The sequence below is a fragment of the Corticium candelabrum genome, chromosome 11 (assembly GCF_963422355.1).
Source record: "Corticium candelabrum chromosome 11, ooCorCand1.1, whole genome shotgun sequence".
Classification (NCBI taxonomy): Eukaryota; Metazoa; Porifera; class Homoscleromorpha; order Homosclerophorida; family Plakinidae; genus Corticium; species Corticium candelabrum.
Window position 1 is genome coordinate 560,632 of NC_085095.1, and position 15,276 is coordinate 575,907.

General features: G+C 40.5%; 7 protein-coding genes across 8 annotated transcripts; 3 read left to right on the plus strand and 4 right to left on the minus strand.

Annotated features, from left to right (window-relative positions):
- Positions 1–39: 39 nt before the first annotated feature.
- Positions 40–758, plus strand: LOC134187390 (GSK3B-interacting protein-like). The gene is made up of 2 exons (XM_062655507.1): positions 40–297; positions 350–758. Exons 1-2 carry the CDS (start codon positions 109–111, stop codon positions 551–553), a joined length of 393 nt encoding a protein of 130 aa, XP_062511491.1. The 5' UTR covers positions 40–108; the 3' UTR covers positions 554–758.
- A 1,513-nt stretch (positions 759–2,271) lies between these two features.
- On the plus strand, positions 2,272–4,367 carry LOC134186941 (proton-transporting V-type ATPase complex assembly regulator TMEM9-like). The gene is made up of 6 exons (XM_062655041.1): positions 2,272–2,400; positions 2,500–2,800; positions 2,861–2,955; positions 3,032–3,119; positions 3,183–3,296; positions 4,084–4,367. The coding sequence occupies exons 2-6, from the start codon at positions 2,729–2,731 to the stop codon at positions 4,204–4,206; spliced, it is 492 nt and encodes a 163-aa protein (XP_062511025.1). The 5' UTR covers positions 2,272–2,400; positions 2,500–2,728; the 3' UTR covers positions 4,207–4,367.
- Positions 4,368–4,916: 549 nt separating this feature from the next.
- On the minus strand, positions 4,917–5,578 carry LOC134187012 (uncharacterized). Its single transcript, XM_062655121.1, has 2 exons — positions 5,475–5,578; positions 4,917–5,410 (listed from the first exon to the last, which is right to left on the minus strand). Exons 1-2 carry the CDS (start codon positions 5,556–5,558, stop codon positions 5,123–5,125), a joined length of 372 nt encoding a protein of 123 aa, XP_062511105.1. The 5' UTR covers positions 5,559–5,578; the 3' UTR covers positions 4,917–5,122.
- A 59-nt stretch (positions 5,579–5,637) lies between these two features.
- Positions 5,638–6,509, plus strand: LOC134186467 (uncharacterized). The gene has a single exon (XM_062654441.1). It carries the CDS (start codon positions 5,649–5,651, stop codon positions 6,507–6,509), a length of 861 nt encoding a protein of 286 aa, XP_062510425.1. The 5' UTR covers positions 5,638–5,648.
- Positions 6,510–6,962: 453 nt separating this feature from the next.
- On the minus strand, positions 6,963–9,234 carry LOC134186674 (small nuclear ribonucleoprotein E-like). Its single transcript, XM_062654687.1, has 5 exons — positions 9,115–9,234; positions 8,969–8,995; positions 7,370–7,432; positions 7,236–7,314; positions 6,963–7,171 (listed from the first exon to the last, which is right to left on the minus strand). Exons 1-5 carry the CDS (start codon positions 9,160–9,162, stop codon positions 7,122–7,124), a joined length of 267 nt encoding a protein of 88 aa, XP_062510671.1. The 5' UTR covers positions 9,163–9,234; the 3' UTR covers positions 6,963–7,121.
- An 809-nt stretch (positions 9,235–10,043) lies between these two features.
- LOC134186645 (leucine-rich repeat protein lrrA-like) lies at positions 10,044–12,333 on the minus strand. The gene has a single exon (XM_062654647.1). The coding sequence runs from the start codon at positions 12,318–12,320 to the stop codon at positions 10,203–10,205; it is 2,118 nt and encodes a 705-aa protein (XP_062510631.1). The 5' UTR covers positions 12,321–12,333; the 3' UTR covers positions 10,044–10,202.
- Positions 12,334–12,345: 12 nt separating this feature from the next.
- On the minus strand, positions 12,346–15,266 carry LOC134186646 (fructose-2,6-bisphosphatase TIGAR B-like). Of its 2 annotated transcripts, XM_062654648.1 has the most exons (5): positions 15,167–15,266; positions 15,070–15,107; positions 14,056–14,174; positions 13,148–13,219; positions 12,346–13,093 (listed from the first exon to the last, which is right to left on the minus strand). In XM_062654648.1, exons 1-5 carry the CDS (start codon positions 15,199–15,201, stop codon positions 12,569–12,571), a joined length of 789 nt encoding a protein of 262 aa, XP_062510632.1. In that variant the 5' UTR covers positions 15,202–15,266; the 3' UTR covers positions 12,346–12,568. The 2 variants fall into 2 exon arrangements, with proteins under 2 accessions (XP_062510632.1, XP_062510633.1); XM_062654649.1 differs by lacking the exon at positions 13,148–13,219 and having other exon boundaries at positions 15,167–15,255.
- Positions 15,267–15,276: the final 10 nt, after the last annotated feature.

Below are 15,276 nucleotides of genomic sequence, written 5' to 3' on the forward strand. Positions count from 1 at the left end.
TTGGGCAGAAGGGGTATCTAACTAACAGCTTTCTACACATGACAGCTGTATAGCTTCAATACTTCGTCGTGGTCACGTGACATTGCCAGAGTTGATAACAACTGAGTTATGGAGGAGCCGAGTGCCGAAGAAGCCATTGCGTTTGAGGCGAAACAGATAGTCAAAGAGCTGTCGTTTGGTGTAGAGTCTATAGAAATTTCGACGCTTTTGCCAAGTAACAAAGAGGTGACCTACCTGAACTTGCTAACAAAGGAGAAAGAGGCCTATTGCGTAGAACTCTCGACTAGTGGCTACAGGGTAGAAAGAGCAAACCTCTTTTCGTGCAATGTATGAATTGGGTCTTTTCCAGGTTGTTGGTAAGGCGTTTGATATCAATGAAATTAGTCATAACGTGTCCGAATATTTTGAATCTGTGTACGCCTTGATGGATCGTCTCAGCCCGGTTTACAGAGAAAGCTTTGGAAATGCACTCGCACACAAGCTGGAGGAAGTGAAACGACAACAAGATGCTACAGACTGTTGTGAAGAAGGTGCAGCATCTGAATCAGATTGATATCTATGTACATGAAGACTAGTTTTGATATAGAAATCTGCCAATATGCTTTTATCAGTTGTTGTCACAAACCACATAATTTTACCTTTTATTTGTGTATGTTTCATACAAATTGATGTGGACACTTATGGAAAGTAGAGCTCTTAGTAGTAGGCATTTAGTGAGACACGTATAACACCTTGCCTTACCAAGTTACCGAGATAACAAAACCCTACCTGTGTAGTTGCTAGTGTTGCATCGTCAGACATTGGCATTGAGGGAAGGAAGCAACCTTCCTTTTGAAAATTTCTTTCTTCCACACCAAATGTTTGAATATCTGGTTAAACTGCAGCTGCTAAGGACAGAATCATAGATGGTTTATAATTTCAATGGGTAATTACGATGATAACTGTTGCCAAGTGTATGGGGACTGGAGACAGACAGATGGACAGACAGACAGATCAGGATAACAGGCATGAGACTCATTGAGAGACTCATTAGGTGATTTATAGTCAATTGTACACTAGATAAGCTAGCACTGCAGAGATATATATGGCCCTAGTGGTTGTGTTAGATAATTTGAACTGAAGAGACGGTAATTTTAGCGGAATGTAGATTGTAATAGCATGGATGTTTCAACTATGTGTTTTTAACAGACAAACAGACAGCGAGATTGCTGGTTGCAGTGGTGTATACAGTGTGCTTAGACTGCATGTAAACTGTACTGGGCTATCATTAGTAGCAGCAATTGATTTAGTGACTGAGATTGAAAAAAAGTTTCAACGAGGAGTGCATGATTCAAGTGATGAACGTCTTGTGCATCGATTCCTTTGACATGTGGGCACTGGGTCATGCAGATGCTCTCTGATTTACAACAACACAATGCCCCTCTTCCAGCAGTATGAAATATTTACTAAAATACTCTGTCAATGCAAAGATACTGAATATTACACCAGACTGAAAAGATAGTAAGACGTACTGTATAATTATGAGCATATCAAGGTAGATACAACGACACCAAATAAGTCTCCTGCTGACTGTAAACTAACAACGTCAAGGCTGTTCACCTCCACATGACCAAGTTAGAAGGAGGAATGCCAAATTTCTTCTTCTTGTTGTCCGTCCCGCGCGAGAAGAAATACCCACACGTCGGTTTCTGCATTGTAAAGAAAGGCGCCGCTGAATTGTTGGAGAAACGAATATTGTTGTTTTGAATGTAGGGCACAGAGGATGGATGTATTCCCAAATTGCACAGTTCGCTAGATCGAAGAAAAGTTGTTTTTGTATTCGTTGTGATTCGTCCCGTTTGTCTGGCTTCGTGGAAAGCAGAGTTTACGGCTTCGCTCAATAGTAGATGACGTGAAAATCTAGACACAGTTGATCCTGTTGATCTGTTGGTATAGTGAGATCTTGGCGTTGTAGAGCCTGGTGTATGATATCCGTGACACGTAGGCCAGGATGGCAACCAAAAGGTACCGTTTGATGAGCTGTATGCTGAGTGATTAAGCATTCCTGTGTTCGGCATGGCGATATATTTCAATATTCAGCAAACGATCAAATTGCCAATCGTCTAGACACACAATGTCACGTTACAACGTTAGATTCAGTTTGTACGTCGCAAAATATAATGCTATTGGAAAGAATAAAGAAAGATAACAGACCCGCTGCTTCGTTTCCCCGGTAAACAGTATTCGCACGTGACCATTCATGACGTCACACTTGATGCGTTGGCCGTTTGCGCCGACAATGTGCGCCAGTGGTCGGTACAATCAAGCGCTACAGCTACAGCAAGAAGTGAGGAGGCTTTACAGACAGAGCTTGCAACTGTGTTCACGATTTCAATCAGCAAAACTGCAGAAGAAAATGAGGTGACGTGCGACACATCACATTTCTCTTTTCTATTTAAATTATTTATCTAGAGTGTTACGATAGCTGTCCCTATTCTAAGTTGTTGTGTCAAACTTCAGATACAATGTGAAGGAAATTTTTCACGTCCATCGTTCTGAACGTGACGCGGCTAGAGTGCAGCTGCTACTTCGTCAGGGACAGAAAAGTGTCGAAGTAATGCAGAAAGTTATAAAAGCAGACGAGGAGTTGTTTTCAAATCTCTTTGACAAGTGGTAACTACGAATAGTTGTTATCAAGCAGTAGACTGACGTTTCCCGGATAGAACTCGAGTTGTAGCAGAGCTTTGTCATGCCGGTAAACTGGCTTTGTACGTGTTGTGTCTTACATCTCACATTGGTATTATATTTTGCGCCGGTCGAGGTAGACAATAAACTTGAGTTTCCTAGTGAGAACGTCTATAATAAGATTACGATTTTACAGGCTGTTTTACGGTGTGTATGTGTGTGTCCTAAGAATTTACAAGTTACTGAAAACCGTACCGTGTTCGTTAAAATCATTGATGAACCAAAGGAATGGTAGATCCCTGCCGTTGCCCAGTTTATGTATGTTAGAATTAGCTAAGAGTCATTCCTTCTCTTCTTGCGCGTCTAGCGTGTGTGAGGACGTTGTTCACGGTTCTCCAATGGAGTGTCTGCATTGCCAATGCAAGCACGAGATGCTCGCAGTGACTTTCATAAAGGTAAGCTGGACAGTCTTTACTGAAGGATTTGTAGTCGCTTACGTGACTTGTTTGATATTTTAGGTTGTAATTTTTATTATTATATTGATTTTGAGCCTTCTTATTCTGTACATGTTGTATCTGTTTGCTGAAGACTTGTACGTACGGAGATATGGGAGATCATGCTGGGCAACTAAAGTAGGATGCAATTTGTGTGTGTGTGTGTGTGTGTGTGTGTGTGTGTGTGTGTGTGTGTGTGTGTGTGTGTGTGTGTGTCCATTAGTCTGTACATACGTTTTACAGTATGGCAGTAGCGACTGTATGGCTAGTAGATTCTAGTGGCTGTGTTTACAACGTATGTTGTGTGGCTATATTATTCATTGTATTTCACTTACTACAGTATCTACATTACACAGTAGAAGCCCTGGCAAAAGGAACTTTCAAGCGGTGGGACCTAGCACCATAGAACCACGCCTACTTTAGATTAATATCAATACTACAAAATTGTTTCTAATTTTTTTCATTCCTAATTTTTAATCTTAATATTAATTTTTATGTTTCTAATTTTTATGTTGCTAGCCCACTTACCTTTACACTGATATGCACCAAACAAGTAATTGCTAATATATTATTTATTTATTAATAGTTACCACGAATCAATGCCTTGTCAAAGTACACTATTTAAAAAGTGGTAGGGCCATGGCTCCAGCAGCTCTGTAGTCTCCGACAGGCCTAAGTAGTGTGTTCAGCATATTATTACTCAAATGCACATGCCTGTGCATCTACAAGGGTTACGAATAGAGGAGGGAGGGGTTTCATTCTGAGAGTGCAAACATTTGAGATGGTCGTTTAGAGTTAGGAGCTAAACATTTACTGTCTTGTGTCTTGTGTTTAGAGAGTTTGTCACTTGTGGCCGCCATAGATTTGCATGATTGTTTGGTAGTGTGGTCTGTTGTTTTGTGACTGAGCACTCTTTTCAATGTAGCCGACTCGTTTTGGGCAACAACAGTCTCGTCTCGATCGTATTCGAAACTCAACAGAAAAATGGCGAAAAGGATTGGCCGAGCAGCGGAAGAACGTCTTTCATAGGCACACGATGTTGAGCTAAGCTGCCATTGTAGCTGCTCATGCTAGTGATAGGTACAATATATTGTAGGTCTAATGCAGCAGTAGACGTGTGATGATAGACACGCACACACCGATTCTGCTCGGGAATTTTTTGTTAGTATGGTGTTCTACACTTATAACATAGGCATGATGTTGCAGTTGTTTCTGTGTGTCTTCTCTGCAGCCAAGGCTGGAGTAGACTGCATGCTCCAGCATGTCACCACAATCATTGTGATCATGATGTCACATACATGGTTGTTCAGATGGGATGGTTGCACATCCTAGGCTCAATCGTCCTTATCATAATTCTCACCGTTTATATTTAACTCAATTTATCAAAATTTTATAGGAAACTATCAAGTATATTATTACACAAGACATGAAACGTTAGGGTACAGTAAGGCAGGCTGGTGAGGGATGTACATGTATGTCTGTCTGTACCTACTGTATGACTGATCTGACCACTCACTCCGCCTCCTGCATAACACGTGACCAAATAAATAACTAAATGTATTTATTACCACGTCGAGGATTCTGCTGACAGGTTAGTCAAGACACATGGGATTGGATTTCTTGCATGCCACTTGTTAAATGCTCATCTAACCGGTTTTAGTTTATCACTGTTGTCAGAGTTGGTATACGTACACTGACAAAGCATACATGCTCATCCATACATGCTCATCCATGTGGGTGGCTGGGAATCCATGGGCATGCGCCTGTGTGTTGATATGATATGGTGGAAGACATACAGTACTAGTCATTTGATCTTTCACAAGCAGATACTTATCTAGAGTTCAAAATTTCTACCGTTAGCTGTGGCTTAAAAAGTTGTCGCTAGCTACATACAATCATACTACTGTGGCTGATCTATCTGAAAGACAGCGGTTCTTGTTCTAGATCCGATTGCTGCTCTGGAACTACTTCAGGAATCCCTTCTTCCTCAGCTCTGCAACAAGGTCTTCGAGCACGTGTTCTCTTGCTCCTCCCGAACTTTCCCAGCCTTTGCTCTTTACAGTTATCTGGGCTGCAGAGTCCCACGCCTTTCCTGTGTATTGGTATTCCCATTTGTAGAAACCACCTTTCACTTCGTACTGCAGAGTTCTGCCTTGGATTTCTACACTTCCACTGTCACCTGTAGCCTTGTAGATAACTTTCTTAGCTTCTTCCAGTACGTGCATAGTCTTGGCGATCTTGTCTCCTACAGCCTGCGTAGAAGAATGACGTGGCGCAAAGTCTAGCTAGACATCAAACCAACTACAGCTAACTTACTCCTAGATCAAGAGCTTCCCTACAATTCAGTACGCATAGCAACTGTAAAAGCGCGACATTGATGGAGATCGTCATAAACGACATTATCGACTTCAGGGAAATCCCCGTTGCCTACGTCATGATTACGTCAAAGCAGATTGCTAACGTGCGTCCATTGCAGCTGCTATTGGAGTAATGCCTAGAGGAGGACGTCGAAAAGGGTTCAGAAAGGCCAGTGCTGGCTCCAAGTCTACATCTAGTACTTTGAAGTTTGAGGATTACGAGAAAGTCTTTATCGGTCCTCTTGTCACTCTTATACTGGGATTTGCGACTTACGTGTGCAAGAACTACTGGAACAAGTTTCCAGACGTTGAATTTTACGAAACAGTTGTGGTTGCGGCGTGTCTAGCTGGTATTTTTGTTACACTGCTTTTTCTGCCGGTGATAGTGTACAACCTCTTTACTAGCAAACGATCTGCTATTATTGTGTTGTTGCTGTGCCTCCTGGTTTTTATTGTGGTGGTTGTGCCCATAACTCAACTGTTGTGGGGATATTTTTCAAATGGAAATCAAGCTGAATTGCCAACAGTGTCTGATGAAGTTGTCACTGTTGATGACAGAAGCTCTTCCAATATGGAAAAGAACAAGAACAATTTGACTGGTCAAGAAGAATCACATGAAAGAGTCTCTCACCAGGAGACCTCTGATGTTTTGAATAGTAATGTACAGTTTAATGGCGACTGTTTGAAGTATTCTCAACAATTGCTTTCTCAACCCAATGTGTTACGCTATCCTCGCAAATATCATATTCACACTCAAGTCGAGATGCTTCAACGAACTGTTTTACTGAAAGGGAAACCAACATTTCTTGTTTTTTCTGATGATTCTGATCCTCCGTCTCAATTTGAAGGCGATGCATTGGATTTATATAATCGAAAAAATAACGCTGGAGCTCAAAGCTTTGTCAGCGTGTACGATGCAGTAGAAAAAGCTCTCACCTTGCTATGCAACAATCTGCTAGAGCAAGGATTTGGTAATTTTAAAGAAAGTTCTTAGTTCAAATTAAGTAGGTACATCTGTAATCATGCAGGCAGTGAGTGGCAACTGTTGGTGACGTACAACAGACATACAGTCTTTGGTTAATTTGACAGCCTTCATTAATTTTAATACAACTTTTCTATGCATATTATACATTGTCATGTGTGCACTTGTGATTGCCATTGTACATCATTAATAATACAAACAGATGGATTCGCTAGCCTTGACACTAGGCCTTCCTTTGCTTTCACTGGTCCTTCCACACGCAAGGCTAGCAATGGGATAGTATCATGTGATCTTGTCTCAGAAACAAAGAGATCACATGATACTACACCACCCCACACCACCCCTTGCTATCCTTACGTGAAAGGACCACTGAAAGCAAGGAAGGCCTAGTGTTGAGGCTATGGATTTGCAACGTTTTATGCCAATTTGTGACAGAAACACACCCACGACAGACTGCTTCACTGCTCCAGTTGAAGAGAAACACAGAATTAAAACGTTCCCAATTACATCCAGTACGCATAGTGAATATTGTTACGTATGTTTCATCTTTCACCTAGCAAGTTACGCTACCTTGTGTTTACCAAAAACATTGTTAATCTGCATCGATGTCTACAGACCTACAGACTAGACTGCCATCATCAGTGTGATATTGTCGCCTTTCAGTAATACACGACCTAAGACACAAACGTAACTCTTATCCTTCATTAACCAATATCCACATGGGTTGCTATTAGTTACCGAGACTTCTACGAGTTTTCTGTTTCAAATGAATCTCTTCCCCGTCATCTAACACAAGATTCATGTACTCATCGAATCCCTGCAAAACATAACGGTTGTTGTAAAATGGAAAGTAATGGTGGATATTGCCATACTATGATAATGCCTTCAATTCTTGTTTTATTCTGTTCGTACAGCCAGATCTGGACTCTCTGTTTCTGTAAGTACACCAGTTTCACAAGCACACACACATGCACACGTGCACACACACACACACACACACACACACACACCAACACACACACACACACCGATACACACACACACACACACACACCCCACACACACACACACACACACACACACACACACACACACACACCAACACACACACACACACACACCGATACACACACACACACACACACACACACACACACACACACACACACACACACACACACACACACACACACACACACACACACACATGCACACACACAAACAACAAGTTGTAGAGCCTTAGTGCCACGGTTCTGGAAATGTTCAAGAGCTTTGAGACTACAATGTGTCCATGGCCGACAGAATCAATAATTATTTAAAAGTGGAGCGGCCTAACACGCGTGAAAGGGGCATAATAACTAATTAATAACAGGATTTACTATTATAAAGGTCAAATTCTTGCACAACTTTGAAACTGAATTGTCAGAAACATTAGTGGGTAAATCTCTATTTTATTTAATTAATCATCTATTTTACGACCGGAAGTATGCAGCAATACATAGCTGGCTAAAATCAAAATTTCGAAAAGTGGGGCAGCTCCGTTGACCTTGATGTCACTCACTGACTTGGTGTGGTGTCCTCAAGCTAGACACTCACCAGTGCATACCTCTCTTGACACACGGGAATAATATTCACTGTGTGTGTGTGTGTGTGTGTGTGTGTGTGTGTGTGTGTGTGTGTGTGTGTGTGTGTGTGTGTGTGTGTGTGTGTGTGTGTGTGTGTGTGTGTGTGTGTGTGTGTGTGTGTGTGTGTGTTAGTAGCAAAGGAGAGCTGTCATGTCCACTGGTGGTGGATAGTGGAATGATCTTTAGATACAGAGGTTAGCTGCGATATAAGCAGGATTCTTCCTGACGAATAAGGAGTCGTGAACCAACATCGGTGCTGTCACCAGAGCATGAGTGAGATTGTGGGTGGCACCTCTTTCTCAATCAAAAGCTCATATTGCCCTATGACGACATACATCATGACATGGCAACACCACCACGCAAAGTCTATGCCATTACCAAGTCTGATGTTGCTTGTTTGCAACCAATCTATATTAGGGGTTGCTATCCAGGCACATCAGCAAGTACTGTGGCGTACTTCAATGGCAGTCGTGCAAATTTAGAGCGTATGTCTGGCAAGCCACTGCATCTTGATGTGTCTTATTCTGCTTGTTGTCATTTTGGTTCCGGTAGATGCTTTGGACATATTGGAACGAGAGAGTGGCTCTGGGTAGGCACACCCCTTACTACTCCAAGAGCAGGTTATTTGTTATCTGTTGTGCTGTTTTAGGTCGTCACCGATACGGTGGACAAAACGCAGACAACTAGCTATTTTGCCACAGAGCAAACAACCACAACAAGCAGCACACTGACCACAAACAGAAATACAACATTCCTACAAATGTCAGTTGATAATAATTAATTAATTAACTTCATATGAAAAAGTTAAGACACAAGATACACACCGAAGACAAGAAATCAACTTACCCCTTGGAGAAACTTGAAAATAAGATTCTAAAACAGTCAGTCAAGAAATAATGGCCATACATGATTGTTTCGTGCAAATATCTACGTCTAACTCAAATATCGACGTTACATCAAATGTACAAAACTTTGGCAATAGGAAAGGATACAATCGGCTGGACCATCACTTTCTGTATCTTTGGACCTCTGCCAGCCATCGTCTAGTGCTTCAAAACGTTCTTCGCGTGTACACCAACGTGATAATTAATTGATAACAACAAGAGCTGAAGTGCTCGCTGTGCTCGACCGCTCCTGCGACGTCAAGCCACTATTCAAATGTTTGATTTTAGTTTGCTTTGCAGTTGTTGGCACTGAGGTTGCGATTATTTATTTAGCCTTAAATTTTTTGGGTATTCTTGCTTCCATCATCAGATCTAGACACTTCGCTTGCGCCCAATTGTAAGCTAAGGCTCTAGCAGCAATTGCAAACAGCAATCTGAGAGTCTTGAAGGTTTGATGGTTTATGCAGTAACCTTTGTCTGTTGCATTGATATCTGTCTGCGTTGTAACGCATGAAACGCCAGACTGGTTTAGAAAGTGAGCATGCGCGGTTCAACTTTGAGGAGGGAGGGCAGTTTAGTGTGTTTGTTTGTTTTGTTTGTTTGTTGCCCCTGGTGGGAACTACATCATGTACATGATGTGAAAGAAAATTCAATAATAATAATAATAATAATAAATCTATCATTTTGAGATAACGATAACTTCATCATAACATCATTGACTGGCAAAAAAATTAGGGGCTTTAGCCCCACTAGCCCTTACTTAGTAGGTTCTTACGCCTATGTGCAACAAGGCATCACATAACCATTTGAGCAAAAACTGATATCAAAACTAACTCTGGTAGCTTCATTGATATCGCGTAAAGAGTAGTTTGTCAGGACGGCCAAAACCATAGTGAAGACAGACTGTAGCATAACAAACATCTAGTATTTCTAGCTGTGGAATGTTGAGTCCATTTTCTGCCACAAGGATTTCAAGAACTGTTTCTTCTTTATTGGTATCACTCTGCCATGTTGGTTTGGCTTAGTACTTTCTATTTATGTTTAATTATTATTTGATGCTCTTATAACACTCTTACAAAGCAAATTTCCAATGTCCTTCATAACCTGTTTATTATAACTGTTAAACATTCTCTACCACTACTGTAGTCTCCATTACTGCACAGATTCGAATAAATGAGTATTATTCAACTCAGCTGTTATAAGTCATCAAATTGTCCTTCAACAATAAGCTGCTGTGTCAAACCAACCGGCAAGTCTTGCTTCACCATTGATTTTTCAGTCTGCAAAGCAACATTAATGTAAAACTGATCCTTCACATCATAATATGGCAGACCCTTTTCCAACGTTAACCTCAACATTGCCCTCTGCTCTGATGATAAATTGACAACAACTTGATCTTTATATTGTGACTGGCTGGCTGACAAGGAATCCAAAAATTGAACATCAGTAGCATGATTGTTCTCATTTATTTCTGCATCCCAGTCTTCTTCACATGGAGGCAACCAGTTTTCTGGGCTATCTTTTACTGATCTCATAGAGTCAACTGCATCAGCAGGTGTCTTATCGTAGTCCTGTTTGCTGCCAAACACCCCATCACTCTTAAGGTCTGCTTGATTATCCATTGTGTCTTCAAACTGTATAACTTCCCGCAAACAGCTTTTAAATATACTACTAGCATCTACGGGTCGCTTCCCAGATTGACTGTGCGATTTCCATATTGACTGTCCTTTGAATAGTGCTCGCCGAAACACATCACTCATTTCTACCAGTGGCTCACAAGCTTCATCTGATTCTGTCTTTGATAAAATAACTTTCTGTCCTTCCATGGGAAGAATGTCTACTCTTGCTTTTCCTTTCCATCCTTCAACATCTGGACGACTGGCATATTGTTTTTTACAGAAAGACAACGGAACATCATCAGAATTGAATTTGAACAAATTATTGTTGAGATCAAGTCGGGAAAGCTGAGAAAAGTTTACAAGAAAGCGAGGAAAGTCTCTTAGCTTATTGCAGAATAGGTCAAGTGTCTTCAGCTGTGTAAGCTCCTCAAATGATTTAGGTAGCATTTCCAGTAAATTATTATCCAGTCGAACCTCTAACAACTGACTCAGTTTACCAAAGTCAGGTGGTAGAACACTCAATTGGTTTCGAGACAGATATAAGGTAACAAGTGCTGATAGGTTGCAAAATGAATCAGGCAGTTCAGACAACAAGTTCTGACACATGTCAACAAATGTCAAGTGTGAGAGAGAACCAAATGATTGAGGCAAACAGTTTAACTTGTTCTCGTCAAGCCACAACCTCTCTAAACTAACGAGACCACCAAACTCTTCAGGAAGACTATGGAGCCAGTTGCCATTCTGAAACGCTCTTCTATCTATCTCAGGAATTGTGCTCCCCAATTTCAGCTCTCGAAGGTGAGACATGTTGCACAGCGATTCTGGCAACCTTGTAACATGATTGCCGGCCAGTGATAAAAACTGAACATTTGGGGACTGCAGACCAAATGCTTGTGGAAGTGCATCTCCTTCTAGAGAATTGTTACTAATATCAAGCTCTTGAAGCTGGCTAGTGTTAGAAAACCATTCTGACATAACAGTCAACAAGTTGTCGTTGAGAAATACTGACTGCAAGCAATAAGAAGATACCAATTGATTAGGCATTGATGAAAGCATGTTGTTACTGATGTCTAGAGTAATCAAAGAAGGTAGCTGGCTGAAAGACGAAGGCACCTCCTTTAATTGATTATTAGACAAATTTAAAACTTTCAACATTTTCAGATTGCCAAAGCAGTCAGGTAGATACGTGAGTTTGTTGTCTGATGCTTCCAAAATTTCCAAGGCAGTCATGAAACACAGCTCACTGGGCAGACGTACCAACTGGTTTTCATCAATGTAAAGCTCCCGCATGTTAGTCATGTTCGTTCCAAACACGTTGTCTAAGCGTACGAGCTTGTTTCCACGCAATCTCAACACCCGTAGATGAACCAACTTCTTCAAACCTTCTGGAATATGATGTAAGACATTCTCAGCTGCAGACAGCGTTTGAAGTGAATCCTTCAAAAGACTCAGAGAGTCTGGAAGTGTCTCCAGCTCATTTCCACTCACGTTTAGAGTTTCTAGTGCAGGAAATACAATAGGTAAGTCGTCTGGGAGTGAGACTATCGAGTTGAACTGAAGTAACAGTTGAGTGACACAATGAAACCTTCCCACCACACGATACTCAAATGGAACTTCTTCCAAATCTCTACTAGACATATCTACTACAGAGTTGACGTGTGGATCGTCTTCTTCCACGCAGACAGAGCCGGCCATTGCAAGTGTACTGTACAAGCTCTAATCTTCGTGCGCGCGTTACGTCTATTGGCAAAATAAATACACACCAACTAGTTAGGTATCAATTAATTAGACTAATAGGCACCGAATTGCCGGCGTATAATAATGTATAAATTTCAACTTTGAGATAGTCTCAATTAACACATCTAATTAATTAAAACTACAAGTAACCTTGTACACTTGACTAGGTATAGACAACTAATAGAGAACTTCAGTAGCCTACTAAACTAGTCTATTTTGGATGTCCCTTTATCTTGTAGATGGTCTGTGTTATAAAGTGTATGACAGCTGACCATAACCTTTTCAGACTTGTCGTCTCCTGACTTACTGACTATGAACATTGAAAAGCCTGTGTTAGGACATGACTGAAGACGGCCTCCTTTGCGGAACGGTTTCAAATCACAATCAAATTTGGCTTCAAACTGATTTATCATAGTTCTAATCAGACCACCATGAGCAACAAGAAGAACATGGTCCTGGTCGAAATGATGACATGATTGTTTTGTCGTGTGTTTATCATTTTCATCTGTGTTCTGCCTTGCACAATACTTTCTTCCTGTTGTTTCATTCTTCGTTTCTTGCGGAGTTTGAAAGAGATTGGAGCACAACTCACCAAAGAATTCAGCAGCTCGTTGTTCAACTTGAAAAATTGTTTCTCCTCCTGTTGGTGTAAAGTCAGGCAGTGATTGCTTAGCTTTGTGAGCAGCTTTTTGTAGTTGCCACTGCTGCATACCCTCCATCTCTCCAAAGCACTAAATGCAAACACACATTACTACTAAACAACAACAACTGCAAATAAATACAACCCTCTCTCTCAATCTGCAGTCTTGAATCAGACTTGGTGAATTTGAGCGATTGAGCAGTATAAGTTCTGCAGTCTGCAATTTATATGATCATATTATTTCTCACATTACATTACTGTATCTTGATGAGAAACTTGCTTCATTCAACTATTATACATTAATCTTTCCCACTTTGGACAGTTAAACAAATGTAGATGTTTAGTAGCCTAACCAGAAACAGTCTTGGCACACTTTATTAGTTTATCTAAATATGTTACACAAGTCTGAACAACTACTGAATGAGCATGCTTGACCAAAGCTCCTGAGGAAAAACTTTATGATGACCAATATCATTTACAGTTTTTCTTTAATTAATTAAATGCCACCCTCGTTTGAACGTCACACTTGCGAGAAAGTGTTAAAAATCAACACTGCCCTTTGAATAGACACCCAACTTAGCGTACTTGTACGAATAAGTAAAAAGGTTGAACTCGCGATCATTGATCATTCAGTCTCTCTTTGTGTGTCATTATGCATAACTGTTCAAAGAATGAGTTAATTAAACTACTTGAGGACACGTTTTCTGAATGACCTTAGACTTGCCATGTATGATGACTCAATGAGCTAAATGCCTAGTAATAAATAAACGTCACCCTAGTTTAACTTAAACGTTGCATCTAGAAATGCCAACAAATAAAGAAACGCAGCAGTGTTTAAAGACTGTGTTTGTTGTTGCATTTCTACTTTATGCTAAGTAAAAATCAGAAGTTGAACACTTATCCTTCTGTCTACATTAATTAGTGCAGTACACTGTACCTAACTCATTTGCTTTCATTTCTTTATGTAACTCCAAATGTGACCAACTCTTATTCTTGTAAGTAACAAACCATGTGCTTCACATTATTGAACAGCAATAATTATGCGTACAGTACCTTGGCTGCTCTCTGAAGGTCACTAGAAAATGCATGAGACAAGTGTTCTCGCAAAAAGTGCTGAGACAATTTTCCAGCTTGTTCCATTCCAACACTGGACAATGGAGTGTCTCTCTGACCTAAAGACACAGGTATACATTGATTACCTACAACAACTCCATAAAGTAGAAAAGCAGTGTTGATGTGTAAAGTCAGTTTACAACTAGACTGTGCCACCATCAATTTATCATCTCTGCCAGTAGAAGGAAATGTTTCAGCTGCACATTCGTATCATACCCATTAATTAATTAAGGCACAGTGCTCCATTCTGAGCAATACTTATTACAAGGGTGTCATGTAGACTATGGGCTACTAGGGTAGGCGCTAGCCCCAGTTTTTAGGGTCTGGTTTGTTAAAATTATTATTGCATTTAATCTCAAGTTGTCTGAGAATCAAGCAGTCGTAAAACATATTGGTTTTGACATGTTACATGTAAGTCATGAGAGTAAAGACATAAACCTGGCACTACCAGCAGTTCCTCAAGGTCGCAAACCATAGATTTCTCATCGTAATGACAACTAGATGATCTTGTGCAACATAACTTCCTAAAATTCACTGTCACTGAGTATGTAATTATTGAAACTTTATGAGACCTATATTTTGTGTTGAATTAATTTTTAATATCCAACGTTCTCTATGGCGCCACGTGTCACTTTTGAGAGCCACGTGATGCCCTTGTATAGTTACTAAAAGATGCCAATTAGCAGCCAGTCATGACTCGAACAGAACAATGGTTTATCAGTGACTTTATTCTTTGTGACTTTGTTCAGTACAATAAAACAACCGTCAATTAACTAATCAAAAGGGATGTTCACTGTCTCACATGTACACTTTCACACACCCACAGTAAGTCTACAGTGTAGGTGTACTGTACCACTGCACTGCTCCGCCTGATCTCCCACGCTAATTAGCAAGCCACATTTGACTGCACACTTTGATAAAAGTACTGTATACAACCATGGTAGGTCACATTACCTTGTAAAACACGATGTTTGTTGTGTTCTGTTTCTCCACTAGAGTCGACACACAGTAGATTTCAACCAATTGACTAAAAAATATTCAATAATCTTACTGTCTCACTAGCGTCAACTTAAAACTTGGCATCATAAAATGTCGTAGTTGCTACGCGGAGTAGCAAGCTGTTAATTTGTTAGCTAAAATGTTGATAGTCACGTGTTCAAA